At 50.8% G+C, this 14,064-nt stretch overlaps 1 protein-coding gene across 1 annotated transcript in view; it reads left to right on the top strand.

Annotated features, from left to right (window-relative positions):
• Window positions 1-521: 521 nt before the first annotated feature.
• Window positions 522-14,064, top strand: part of RHOQ (ras homolog family member Q) — a 44,142-nt gene continuing 30,599 nt past the window's right edge. The window contains exons 1-2 of the mRNA XM_003417556.4: window positions 522-702; window positions 1,284-1,342. Of these exons, the coding sequence (XP_003417604.1) occupies window positions 561-702; window positions 1,284-1,342 (201 nt within the window). The 5' untranslated portion in view covers window positions 522-560. The remainder of the gene's footprint in view (window positions 703-1,283; window positions 1,343-14,064) is intronic.

Below are 14,064 nucleotides of genomic sequence, written 5' to 3'. Positions count from 1 at the left end.
CCCTCCTCCTCGGCTCCTCCTCCCCGCCCCCTCCCCGCTTCCCGGCGGGGTGTCAGGCTGGGGTGAGCCGGCAGGGCCCGGAGGCGGGCGGGGCGCGCTGGGAGGGGGCGCGCTGGGCGGGGGCGCCTCGGGCCGCCCTCCTCGGGGGCCGAGCGGGGAGGGGCCCCGGCCGGCCGGGGGCGGGGAGAGCCGCCTGGCCCCTCCCCTCCGCTGCCCTCCCCAAAGTTGCCGTCTCCCCCGGGGTCGGACGGTCTTATGATCCAGCGGATCCTCCGGGGGAGGCCGGGCCGGCGAGAGGGTGCGGGCGCCGAGCGGCGCGGGCAGCGGGCGGGCGCGGCGAGCGGGGCCGGGGCGGGGACCCAGGCAGCGACCGAGGCGGCGGCAGCGCCCCGGGCCCGCCGCCCCCTCCCCTCCGGCGGGGGGAACCGCTGCATGGGGCCGGGGGGGCGGCCCTGCTGTGCGGAGCGGCGGCGGCGGACCCCCCAGGCGGGCTGGGGCTGAGCCCGGGGCCGGGGCGGGGGCTCCGGGGGGACCATGCCCGGAGGCCGGCCGGCCGCAGCATGGCTCACGGGCCCGGCGCGCTTATGCTCAAGTGCGTGGTGGTCGGCGATGGGGCGGTGGGCAAGACGTGCCTGCTCATGAGCTATGCCAACGACGCCTTCCCGGAGGAGTACGTGCCCACCGTCTTCGACCACTACGCAGGTAAGCCCCAGAACTGCTGACTAAGGGGCTGCTCCCCGGCCGGGAACTTTGGAGCAACTTTGGCGGAGCCCCCTCGCTGTCTCCCCTGAAGCGCGCTCCCTGCCCCCTCCCCCGCCGCGCCCTCTGCCTCGCACCCGGCCCCACCCCCGCGGCTTTGCTTCCAGCCACCCCGCTGGCCTGCAGACCTGACTCCCCCTTCCTAGTCCTTCCCTCCATCCCCAGCCGTCCCCTGCTCCTCGCACTGCCCAAAGCCCTCGGCGCCCTGGGCCGGCCGCCTTGACCTTCCCACAGCCGCCTCCCCTGCTGCAGCAAGCCCCCGGGGAGACGCTTGGTGGGACCCAGAGAGACGTGGCTACGGGACTTGGGAGGAGGGGGTGAGCAGCGGGGGGTTACATCGCACCCCGATCTCACGCCACTTCACTGTGAGCTGGGACCTAGGGGAGGGGAGAGTGACTTCTCCCGGGGAGCACCCTTGCACCTCCAACAGGGCTGGGAGAGGAGGGTCCCGGTGGGGATCGAAATTGTCCCACAGCCCAGGTCATTGTGAGTTTCTTTCCCCGCCCCCACTTCTGTCCTTGCAGTCAGCGTCACCGTGGGGGGCAAGCAGTACCTTCTGGGACTCTATGACACGGCCGGACAGGTGAGTGTCGTGGCCCCTGGCCTGCTGACAACGGTCTCCCTTCCCCAGTTCTGAGTGGCCGCGAAAGGCCTTTGGAAACTGAGGTGTCTGGGAGGGAGAGCGTGTCTGCTAGGGCCCCTCCTGGTCCAGCTCTTTATTTCTTTTTTTCAAGTCGCCAAATTAGAAAACAAAAACAAACCCAGACCAGCAGACCCCTGGGCTCTGAAAGTTTTCGCCCGTGTGTGCCTGTGTGCGGTTCTGTATGGCGCCTGGTATGTGGGTCCCAACTCCTGTTGCAAAGTGGCAGCAGCGGCCAATGTGAAGCGCCCTTATTTTTAGTTGCGGATGACCAGGTCTCCCCCTCGCAGCCGCTGTCTGCGCCCTCATTGGCGAGTGGTCTGCCTGCCCGAGGAACCTGATTGGTGGGAAATGGCATCATCTAATCTGATGGGAAGGCGTTCGGTCCTGGTTATGTTTATTACAACATCATTGCTCTCTGGGACTTGAGTCCCCGAAAACGTAATTTGTGGTGTTACCAGAGGACCACGGGGGAAAAAAGAGAAGAAACAACATCCAACCAGCCACTCCCTGGGGCGGGAGCAGGAGAAGAAGGGTTAAGAGTTCAGTGTGAATCTTGCGGGAAGAGCTTTTTTTCCCCACTAGGAGGCCAGGTGACTTTGTCTGGTTTTCTTTGGGAGAGACTGTGGTGCAGAAATGCGCGGTTCGTCCTGCAGCTCCTGACCAGGGTTTGCAAATCAGATAGAGCAGCTAGGCTTTGCTCCTAAGAGATTACGGTCTCTTTTCTGTCTTCCTGTCCCAGTTCCACCCGCTCCCCAGACCCACTTTTGCTCTGGGACTAAGGATTGTGTATAATGAAGTTTTGCAGAACCCAGCTCTGTGATTGGACTCGAAGACTCAGGCTCCACCTGTCATACAGACTGGAGAATGTTCGAGCAGCTGGGGGTTAGAGGGTGTTTTGGGGGGAAGTCCGGTACTATAGTTTCGTCATCTGTAAAGTGGGGCTTTCAAAATAATAATAATAAAAGCGAGGCGCTCTCTGTGGGGAGATCCTGTGTACCAGACACTCAGCACTGAGTCGGCCTCACACTCGGTGCTCATTAAAACCAGCTGCTGTAGAGTCGAGACAGACTCCGTGGTCCTATTCCTTGTAGCTCGTCTAGATTTGGATTTCAGAATTGTAGGTCCAGATTAGAGTCTGTGTTGGATTCTGAAAGATGACTCGGGTTGCCTAGATGGTAATCCCTGGTGTCTAAATGGCTAAGTTAGAGAGTGCCTGACAATAGAGAAATAGCTGGCAGGGCCTGAAGCCACCCCATTCACCCAGATTCATCCAGGTCAGTGTAGCCGGTCTGTTTCCAGGGCCCATTCTGGTTGCCTGCCTTGTAGCTGTTATTTATTCTCTCTTCATCAGAAGGTATGGGGTGCAAGAGAAATGAGGCAGAACTCAACCAAACAAGACAAACTTTTAAGCAGTACAAGAGACTGAAATTATTGGTTGAAAGGAGGGAGGGTTTTAAAAATTATCTCTTAAGTTTAACTTCCCCCACAACCCTGCTTCCCTTATCTCTGTTGCTTGTGACAATGATTTTTTTTTTTTAACCGTGAGCTCTATTCAACAGGGCATGTATATATGTCAGAACAGTTCTGTGTACATTCAAACCCAATCAAGATTTCTGAGCTCCTTCTACAGAGTAGGCACAGTGCAGCCACATGCAAATATGACCTTATTTACTCCACAAAACAACCCTGTGAGATGGGCGGTGTCCCACTTTGAAAGGCTCAGAGAAGCGAGGTTGCTTGCCTGAGATCACACAGCTACTAAAGAGCAGGGATTGGGACTTGAGTCTGAATCTGCTCTGGTTTGACATGGTTATACTCATAGGAACTCATAGGAAGCTGTGGGAGGTGCTGAGATGCCTCCTGGGTTGACGGGATTGTTCGAGTGCCATGCTTTAACAGCCAATCTGAGTCGGGGGTGTACACCACCTCCCCAGAGAGGGGAACTTAAGTCCAGAGAGGGGAAGAACTTGCCCAAGGTCACCCAAAGCTGGGCACATTTACAAAACCAAGGCTTTCAAAGCTGGGCACATTTACAAAACCAGGGCTTTCAAAGCTGGGCCCATTTACAAAACCAGGACTTCCCATTGTCACCATAATTACTCTTTCCAGTGGAGGATTGTAAGGTATGTACCAGGCGGGATCAAGCTATCAGTAACGTTCGAATATTATTACTTTTACCCAGGGGTGGGACACCTACTCTGTTGACCAAGATGTGTGTCAGGCCCCCTTGGCATTTCTTCCAGTGCCTTTTACTAGGTTGTACTAAGACTTTTGTTTTGGGGTCAAACTTAGTGATAGTTTATCTTTCAGCATTTAAGGGCTTATTGCTACTAAGCAATCTTAGCAAGGTAATCAGTGATGAGACCAAATGATGGGTGCCCACCCTGCTTCCAGCACTGTCCTAAATCCCCCTAGGGGGGGTATAAAAGAGTACATACATTTAAGATGGGAATCTGCCTCGGCTAACTATAGCATAAATAGAAATGCCTGGATTGGATGCCTATTCATGTGTTAGGTAGGGAATTACTGTGTTATAAGTGGTCATTAAGACCACATACTTCCAGGATTCAGTATCAAATTCATCCTATTCATCTTACGATAAAAAATTATGTGTACTAAATAGACAATAGATAAGTGGTAACTTTGGTGAAGGGTAAGACAGTACACAATTCTGGGGAAGCCAGCACAACTTGTACAAGGCAAGGTCATGGAAGCTCGGTAGACACATCCAAACTCCCTGAGGGACTGAATTGCTGGGCTGGGGGCTGTGGGGACCATGGTCTTGGGGAACATCTAGTTCGACTGGCATAACATCGTTTATAAAGAAAATGTTCTACATTCTACCTTGGTGAGTAGCATCTGGGGTCTTAAAAGCCTGTGAGCCGGCCATCTAGGATACTCCACTGGTCTCATCCTTCAGGAACAAGGGAGAATGAAGAAAACTAAAGATACAAGGGAAAGAGTAGTCCGAAGGACTAATGGACCACATCTACCACGGCCTCCACCAGACTGAGTCCGATACAACCAGAAAGTGCCCAGCTACCACCACTAACTGCTCTGACAGGGATCACAATACAGGGTCCCGGACAGAGCTGGAGAAAAATGTAGAACAGAATTCTAACTCACAAAAAAAGACCAGACTTACTGGCCTGACAGAGACAGGAGAAACCCTGAGAGTTTGGCTCCCTGGACACACTTCTAGCTCAGTAATGAAGTCACTCCTTAGGTTCACCGTTCAGCCAAAGATTAGACAGGCCCATAAAACAAAACGAGACTAAAGGGGGACACCAGCCCAGGGGCAAGTACAAGAAGGCAGGTGGGGTCAGGAAAGTTGATAATAGGGAACCCAAGGTTGAGAAGGGAGAGCGTTGAAGTGTCGTGGGTTTGTTAACCAATGTATAAAACAATGTGTACTAACTAATGGGAAACTAGTTTGTTCTGTAAACCTTCACCTAAAGTACAATTTTAAAAAAAAGCACAGTAGGGATAAAAGTACAAAAAAAACACTTCTGTGTGTATATATATATATATATACATATATGTGTGTGCATATATAAAACCAAACTTGATGCCATCGAGCCCATTCTGACTCAGCAACACTATAGCACAGAGTGGAACTGCCCCATAGGGTTTCCAAGGGGTGGTTGGTAGAGTCAAACTGCCCACCTTTTGGTAAGCAGCCAAGCTCTTAACCACTGCACCACTGGAGCTTATACGTATATATATATATGTTTAAGCTTGGTGAGCATCAGAGAAAAACACATTGGCTTTGTAACAAACAGGCTTGTGTTCAGATCTGCACTTTGCTGTATTAGCTGCGTGACGCTTGTTATTTACCTTCTCTGTAACCTACTACAAACATGGATAATTAAAATGTATACTCAGGGTGAGTTGTAGGCTGGCTTAAATTGCTTAATTTGTAAAAGCAGCTGACATTGTCTTTTATGCGTAACCCAAAAAACCCCATTGCCACTATGCATTAAAAAAAAAACATAACTTTTATGCATAGTAGGCATTAAGTATTATAAGAATAAGCAAAATCATAACTAGTATTATAAGAAATGATTGTACTCCATTATGGGCAGTTTTGTGAGAGGAAGGGGCCCTAGGTGGAAGAAGACAGCTATGCCTGAAGTTGATAGAAATTCTGCTAGAATGCTAGATCCTAGAGCCTTTTCAACAGAGGTGTGGAGCCAGCTTTGCGTTTTTATTTCCCACAGTAACCATCACTGGACACTGGTCACAGTCCAGTGCCTCCTGCTATAAATGCCTTATTGTGTGTCGGGTGGTTTTCTTTCTAACCAAAGCGTGCATCCCCAGCGATGTAAGAAGTAAGAATTGTGTGGAGAATTTAAGAAACAAGTGGGGTATAGAGGCTCCAGTTGGTTCGACTTTCCAAGGGTTGAGATGGGGAGAGGAGGAAGCTCATAGCACTGGAAAGCTATTGCTTTCCCTCCAAAATGTTCATGCAAGTGAGCCAGCTCATTTTGTTTGAATCATAGCAACAGTGCCTCCCTCTGGTTGGAACCTTGAAGCTACATACCTACCCTTGGCCACTTTTTTGACCCCCAAAACCAACTGAACTTATTGCCACCGAGTCAATTCTGACTCAAAATGATGCTATAGGACAGAGTAGAACTGCCCTATAGGGTTTCCAAGGAACGACTGGTGGATTCAAACCTCTGACCTTTTGGTTAGCAACTAGCAGCAGAACGCTTTAACCACTGTACCACTGGGCTCCTCTTTGACCCCAGTCAAGTTCAAGTTCAAAGCCAATTTACATACTTGGGAACCGACCATTTAGGTGATAGTTGTAGTAGATTAGCTTTCCAGAGCAGGCTTCTTTCCACTTGACCTCTGCTGCTCTTAGCAGAGAGAGAGAGGGAGACTATGAATGTGAATGTGTGTTGGGCCGTTCAGTTTCCGTCACAAGCTCTGCCTGGGGACATTCCTCAACATCCCTAGCACACTCACTAGCACTGCTGCCAAAGGGAAGCCCTCCCCTCTCTTGGCCAAACTCCCGGGTGGTCAAGGAGCAGCCATAACTTCTTGACTGCTAAGGATTTGGGAGTGGAAGGTGAAGGAGGTGTCTTCTTCCTCACTGGAGGCCTTGTGGAGAGGTCAAGCTTCCTGCTGGGCCTCAGTAGAGCTTCTTACTTCTGGTGTGGCTTTCCGAGCAGCAAACGCTCTGCAGCAGCTCCTTGTCTGTTCAGGAAGGGATTGGAGAGGCGAGATTTTCCCTCCTACCTCTGCACAGCTTAGAGTGAAGAGGAAGTGGGAAGAGCTCTCCCTCTCTGTCCAGACAAGCCAGTGGGGAGCTGCCTGGCAAGCTGCTCTCTAGCTGCAGGCTCCAGGCTGATCTCTTAATCCTTGGCAGGAAGGCAGAATTTGATACCCTGAAGAGGGAAGGACTGGAGCCCAGTTTATCCCAGGTCCCAAAATACCCACACTCAGGAGGATGTGTGTTGCGATAAGTTTGGGATCCCTAGAGTTCCCAGTTTAGCCACTATCTTAGTATGTGGCAATCCATACGTGTGCTCTTGGGTGTGCTGGTACTGTGTCTGTTGAACACATACGGTTCAGGGATGCGTGCGTGGAAGCTATAAATATCCTAATCTCTGGCGTGGCTGTATAAATGACAAGTGAGATCTGCTTCTCACTTGACAGAGCCCAGCAGCTGTGGCTGCCCTGCTAGCCCTCTGAGTGCCCCCGGGAGGCACTTCCCCTACGGGAGGGAATCTCCACTCGAGGCGGCCTCAGAATGCCCGCCTTCTGCATTCCATGGGGCAGCACCCAGGGGCCCAGCATAATGGGAAGGTGGGGGGAAAAGGTGAGGGTCAAGCTCCTGCTGTTCAGGACAGCATCCTCCCAGCACCCTCTGAGGGAGACTTTTCCCAGGTGAGGAAATTGGGAGTAAGTGCTTATGGGAACCAGACAGAGATGTGATTAGGCAAAGGTTTTCTTTGCTTGGGAACATCCAAAAGGTGTAGGCAATGCCCCCTCACGTTGCCCAGGCTCCAGGTCCCTGAGGGGCCCAGGGAGCAGAGTTAGGGAGGAGCTGCAGGGTTCCTTCTGGACATCAGTGCAACAGGTGAGATGCTGGTACTCAGCATCCTGGTTTCCCTTAGTAACCTACTGTAGATTTGTCGTCTGTGCGTTTTGCTAACCTTTTTAGAAGCTATTTATATCCAGCCTGCATGGCATCACACAGAAGTGCTGGTTTCCTCCTCTGTATTGGGAAGACGGATGGCCTGTGTTTACTCTAAAGCCCTCGCTGTTACTGAATGCCTTGAGTTCCTCTTTGCTGGACCCCGATGTGGGTTTGTGTCTGTGCCAGCTCAGACTTGGCCTGGCAGGCAGAGGGACCTTGGGGTGAGGGGTCCCCACCAGCTCTGCGGGTCTGGGGTGCTGGCACTGAAACACATTGATTTCTGTTGCACCTCAGATGTGCCCCATCCCTGTCGGAGCCTTTGATCCGTCTGGCTTCTCTGGCCTTTTTCTACTTCTGTTGTGATCCTCTTGAAGTTTGGTGACATCTTCCTACGCTCTTTAAACCAGAGCTTTCCAACAGGCGTGTCAGGAACGGGTGTGACAGGTGTCCTGAGACCCTCTCAGCCCTGAGGGGGCGTGCAAGGGGGTAGTGTGCAGCCTCAAAGGGACTGAGCATACATGGTCATTTTCAGCATGTGCCATGATATGGAAAAGGTGAGAAGCAGTGCTTGAAAACACTGTGGGCCAGAGGCGTCATGGAGAATTGGGTGTCTGCAGTCTTGTTGTGGAATTTGGGTTTTCAGGACATGAGGCTGAATGGTATTAAAGCAAAACAAAGCAGCTCCCCATGGGGTGTCACTTTCTAGCAGTGACACGTGTTGGCAGCAGTGGGTATTACCAAGAGGCCTCAGACACAGACTAGTAATACTGCAAAGAGGAAGAAAGAGAAGCCGTTACAAAGAACAAAACGGGTCTTTTTAAAAATTAAAATTCCTGACCCTCAGCTGAATTTCCTTTCACTCTGGGGGTCTTGGTTTTGCCCTAATTTGGCATACTTGGGTCAGGGAGTAGCTTTTTTTGGTCTCAGCAGTTTGTTGTTCCCCTTTTAGTGCCTGACAGGAAGCTGCTTTGCACGAAGAAGTGAGGGGAGACCCAGCCGGGGAGGCCTGCCTGGGGGCAGCAGGGTGGCCGGTCGTTGGAGCTGTCTCACATCTCCCAGCTCCCGTCCGGGAGTTCTCTCAGACTCGCTGCCTCTTGCTCTCTCTGAGCTCCATGGGGACAGGAGACTGTGCCTACCTTTTTCTCTGCCACTTTTGACTCATAGTGACCCTACAGGACAGAGTAGACCTGCTCCATAGGGTTTCCAAGAAGTGGCTGGTGGGTTGACTGCCATTCTTTTGGTTAGCAGCTGAGCTCTTAACCACTGCGCCGCAGGGGGCTCTTCCAGCACTCACAGCTTCCAGCACTCACATAGTGCCTGTGGCAGGCACTCAACAAATATTTCTTAAATTGAGTTGATTGTCATTTGGCTGTCAGCTAATTTCTGCTAAAAGGTTCATCAAAGACTCAAGTTACACCTGCTAAATAATAGCTTCAAGGACAGCCCTTTTCCTGGAAAACTTTGTTAATATACTAGAAGTCTCCAAGGCTCCAAGGAGTGACAGGTGCGTCAATATGCAGAAGGCCACCAGTGTTTCCCTGGACAGGGACAGGGGCTCAGTGGTCACCAGTGAGCCTGCACCCCAACACCGTCAAGCTTAGGCCTTTGCGTCTTTCCTGAGATCTCCCAGAGAGCGAGTCTGTGGAGCTCTGGAGCTTGAGGAGGGGGCGCAGCTTGGCAGTGGAATGAATGGGTTTTGGATTTTCCAGAGCTAACTTCGAACTCCAGCTCTACCTCTTTGTAGCTGTGAGACCACAGGCTGGCCAGCTCACCTCTGTGAACCTCTCTCTCACCTCTCTAAAATGGGGAGATAATTTCTACCTTGCAGGACAGCTGGAAGGATGAGAGACTATGTATAAAGTCACCCCACTTGACCTGGTGTTTGGTGAGGGTAGCTGAGTGTGATGGCCAGGCCAGCGGTAGGGGCTGCTTCAGTTCAGCTGGTGTTGATTGACTGCTTGCTCTGTGTCTCAGCCTCCTGTGGGAGAAGAAAGAGGGGAATCAGACCAAGGGGAGGGTCACCTGCATAACTGGGAAGGTCCCAAATGGGAAGAGGTGGCAGGGATGAGCGTTTTAGAAGATGTAGACTTGAAAGATGAGATGGAAGGCATCTGGTTACCAGTGTGGGCCCTCAAGTTGGACTGCCTTAAGCTCAATGACCCCAGCTCTGCTACTTCCCAGCAAGGGGTTTGACCTCCTGAAGCCTCTGTTTTCTTATCTGTAAAGTGGAGGTTATAAATAATAAAAAAGAAACGAACAAAAAAAACCCAAGTTGTCATCAAGGTGATTCCAACTCATGGTACTCCATGTGTGTCAGAGTAGAACTGTGCTCCATAGGGTTTTCAATGGCTGAGTTTTTAGAAGTAGATCGCCAAGCCTGTCTTCCGGGGTGCCTCTGGATAGACTCAAACCTTCAACCTCTTGGTTAGCAGCTGAGCTCATTAACTGTCTACACCACCCAGGGTTGTCGAATTAAATCAGAGCCTCCCAGCTCCCAGATAGGGATTTCCTCAGCCTGGGAGGGGGGTGGGCCCACCTGGGGTGTGTTCTGGATTCATTCCAGGGCTCGGGTTGGTCACCTCCAGTTTGAGGAGTCTAACCTCAGTCACTTACCGCCTGTGCCCCCACCCCACCCACTGTGTGCTAAACAATGATCTCATTTCTGTGTGTCGTGAGAGGTTGGGAGGTGTTGGACTAAATGAGGTCCCTGAGAGCTCGTCTGGCCAGGGAGGACAAGCATGGGGGTGTCCCAGATGTGCCTTTCTGTGGCCTTCAGATCCCTGCTATCAGTGTCAGCGTGTGGAGTACGGCTGATTACTAAATTACGGAGATTCTTCATCCAGTGACTGACAACTTAGTAATTAGAGAGATATTAATCTGGTGCTATGTTGCCTGTTGGTTTTAATAGAAAGAAAACAAAGTGGGGGAAGGGGCCCTTCTTGTGGCTGCTGTTTCTTTTCAAGGGGCTGGTGGGAGGAGTGAACTAGCCCCCCTTTCCGATCCCCAGGCCCGTCAACTCTGCCCCAGCTCAATGTAGTATTTGGGGCTTCATAACAACAAGCTCACTCGAATGGCATTTCTACCAAGTGCAAAGCCTGTAGCATCTGTTACCTTCTTGAGGTTTGTCACCTGCTCTGTGAGAAAGGAAATCAGTGGTGTTTGCTTCATTTTGCAGTTCAGGGAGTTTGAGTGACTGGCATCAGGCCACACAGCTGGTAGAAGGCAGAACAGATTGTCCAATTCTAAGCCCTGTGTCCTTTATATTAAATTACTCAGACTAATCAGCCTGAGCACGTTAAGTGTCCCCTTTACTTCACATATATTCCATTGTTGGGTCTTTCACGTAAAAAGTGCACTCCAAGCCCATCACTTTCTAGAGAGAAGAGTGGTTGCGTCAGTGTCAGTAGATGGAACAAGCCCCCTCCTGGCCCCTGTGGGCTCCCTCTGCCCCGTTCTGCCTGCCAGCCTCGACTTGACACCTGCTTGCTGTTTGGGGGGCTGCCAGGCAGGGCAGCTTCAGCCTTCAAATCACGGGTAACTCTTCTGTCCCACAGGGGCTGCCCCAGGCCTTTCTTTTCTCCCTTTAGGAGTTTTCTCATTCAGGGGAAATCTGTCACTTCAGATCTCTGTCTGTCTTTTATCTGAGCATTCTCTGAGTGAACTCAAAAGCTTTCTCTGTAGCCACTGCTCGCTTTGTTTGCCTTCCCTGCCCACCACCTCTGCACGGGCTCCTGTATCCTCCCACCTGGTGGCTGTCAGGACTAAATGAGAACATTCAGTCAATCAGCCAGCAAACCTTCCCTGGGCACCTCCTCTAGGCTGGCACCTGGGCTGGGGCCAGGGGTTCGAAGACAGGTCTGGCACAGGCCCTGGCCCCAAATAGCTCACAGTTTCATGGAAGAGTTGGGTCAATCAATGAGTGATGGGAGGGGACCAGGCACCTGTTCCTTGGGGACCCAGAGGAGGCCGGGGTCTGTCCTTCCAAGGAGATGCACTGCTCACAAGAACAAACCCTAAAACTTGAGTAGGGTTCTCTGGGTTGTTTTTTTTAAGGCATGAGAAAGTGCTCAGGTTAGATTTTTTAAACGCATTCGATGCCCAACAAGGTTCTGAATTATCGTGTTGGTTCACAGAGTGTGGTCCTGGAGCCCATTGTGGCTCCTAGGAACTTGCTAGAAACGTAGCTTCCGGGTTATATCCTAGACCTATTGAATCAGAAAGTCTGAAATCTCTGCTTTAACAAGCCCTGTGGGTGATTATGACGCTGGCTAAAATTTGTGTACTTGGGCACATCCTCTCCCCAAGCCACCTTCCCTCCCACCCCATCACATACACCCACACCTTACCCACTGTCCCTGGAGTGCGGAGAACAACACACACCCATATACCCATCTTTTCAAGTCTTTACACATGACTGGAACTCTGCATATTTGTTGGAGTGAATTGAATCAGTCAGCCAGTGGAACAGCCTACCTAGCCTGGTGCAGATGGGGCCAAGGCACTATTCAGAGAAAACAGAAGCAGAATTTCCTAAGGCACCCTCGGTGACTCCATTAGTGTGCTGTGTAAACAGTAGGCTCCATGGGTTTTCCTCGATGAGGCCTAAGTGCCAAGCCCTTTTCTCTCTGCAGATTCTGAGGCTGGGCCAGGCTGTGCCCGTGTAGCTGAGCTAGCTAGGACTCTGGGTGGTGACAAGCCCTGCCCCTGAGATGCGTGCTCTGCTACTTTAGTTCTGAAGCAATAGATGGGCGTTGACATCCTTTTTGTATTAAAACTTCCCAGGTCACAGGGAGCAGTTAGAGGAAGGTCTGGGTTGCTCAAACCACCCATCTGGGAAGTCATTGGTTCTCCTTCTCTGGCTGACCAAAGCTTGAAGTGTGTGAGTCCTCCATTCCCATTACCCACCCCCACCACCATTTTACAGATTTCTTTCTTTCCTTTTTTTTTCAAACTTGTTCCAGTATAGAAAAGCTATGTTCTTTCAAATGGCATAATGGGTCGGGATGTTAAATGAGTTGGCTCAAAGCCTGCCCCCTCTAGGAGCTGCCACTCAGAGCAAGCATTTAATTCTGATCGTCCAGTTCAATTAAAATTCCATTTATTCCAGCTTAGTGTTCAAAGGGCTGTTCCCCCCAACTAGCAGCTTCAGGGCTCACAATATCACCTTGAGGTGTTTCTGATGGCCTCCTTAGGTCTGGAGGGATGGGAAGGTGGCTAGATGAGAGAAGAGAGACAAAGGAGGCAGGTGGGTCCCCTGCTTCCTTCAGATAGGGACTTTGTCCAGCAGAAGAGAGCTTTGGGTCCTCATGCAGCTGCCAAAAGTGAGGCGTGCCTGCTGATGCTAAGGCAGCCTGTGACCCCTCCCCTGTGACTCCAGCCCTCTTGTGGTTGAATCCCTTTTTTGAATTTCTACTGAGCAAATTGTCTATAGGCTATAATCTAGCATTTGGTTTTATTCATGTGTAAATTCTTCCTTCCTGCCCAGATATCCAGAGGGGCTCTGCATGTGCCACATAGCATTGGCATAGGGCTTGGGGGCCGCAGCAGGAACCAGGCATGTGTTAGACGTAGTGGAATCTGTTGGAAAGGTTATTAGGGAAAGAGCTTTGCCCATGAATTTGAAACACCTGCATTTTATCAGCTCATTTTCAAAGGGATGCTGATCTGTCTGGTCTTTAATATCAGGTTATAAGAGTTTGGTTAAAAAAAAAAAAAAACTATCATGGCAAAATACATGTAACAAAAAATTTGCTATTTTAACCATCTGGAACAATTCAGTGACAGTAATCACTTTTATCATGTACTGCAACCATCGCCACTATTTTATCAAAAGCTTTCACCGCCCCCAACGGTAACTCAGTTCCCCTTCAGCAATAACTCCGCATTTCTCTCTCCCGGCAGCGCCTGGTAACCGCGAATAAACTCTGGTCTCTATGCATTTGCCTATTCTGGATATTCCAGATAAGTTGGTATCCGTGTTAGTTGCTGTGGAGTCGATTCCAACTCATGGCGACCCCATGTGTGCAGAGTGGAACTGCCCCAGAGAGTTTTCAAGACGGTGAATTTTTGGAAGCATTTCGCCAGGCATGCCTTCCGAGGTGCCTCTGGGTGGGTTTGAACCGCCAGCCTTTCAGCTGGTAGTCTAGTGCTTGACGGTTTTGCAATACCCGGGGACTCCTTCAGACTCATACAGTATTGTTGTTTCGTGTCTGACTTATTTCACTCAACATAATGTTTTCAGAATTCACCCATGTTGTGTGTATCAGAACTTCATTTCTCTTTATGGCTGAATAATAATCCATTGTATGGATATCCACATTTTGTTTACCCTTTCACCTGTTGATGGGCCCTCGGGTTGTTTCCAACTTTTAGCTGTTGTGAATAATGCTGCAGTGAACACTGATGTATACAGGTGGTTGTTTTAATACATTGCCTGATTAAGCACAGCGGAATTCATTTCTTAACTCATGGCACCCATTAGCAGTAAGGTTGTCAGGTGTATTTGGATAAA

Source organism: Loxodonta africana, chromosome 26, assembly GCF_030014295.1.
Source record: "Loxodonta africana isolate mLoxAfr1 chromosome 26, mLoxAfr1.hap2, whole genome shotgun sequence".
Classification (NCBI taxonomy): Eukaryota; Metazoa; Chordata; class Mammalia; order Proboscidea; family Elephantidae; genus Loxodonta; species Loxodonta africana.
The sequence above is the reverse complement of the archived record's forward strand: the minus strand, read 5'-3'. Positions and strand labels throughout refer to the sequence as shown.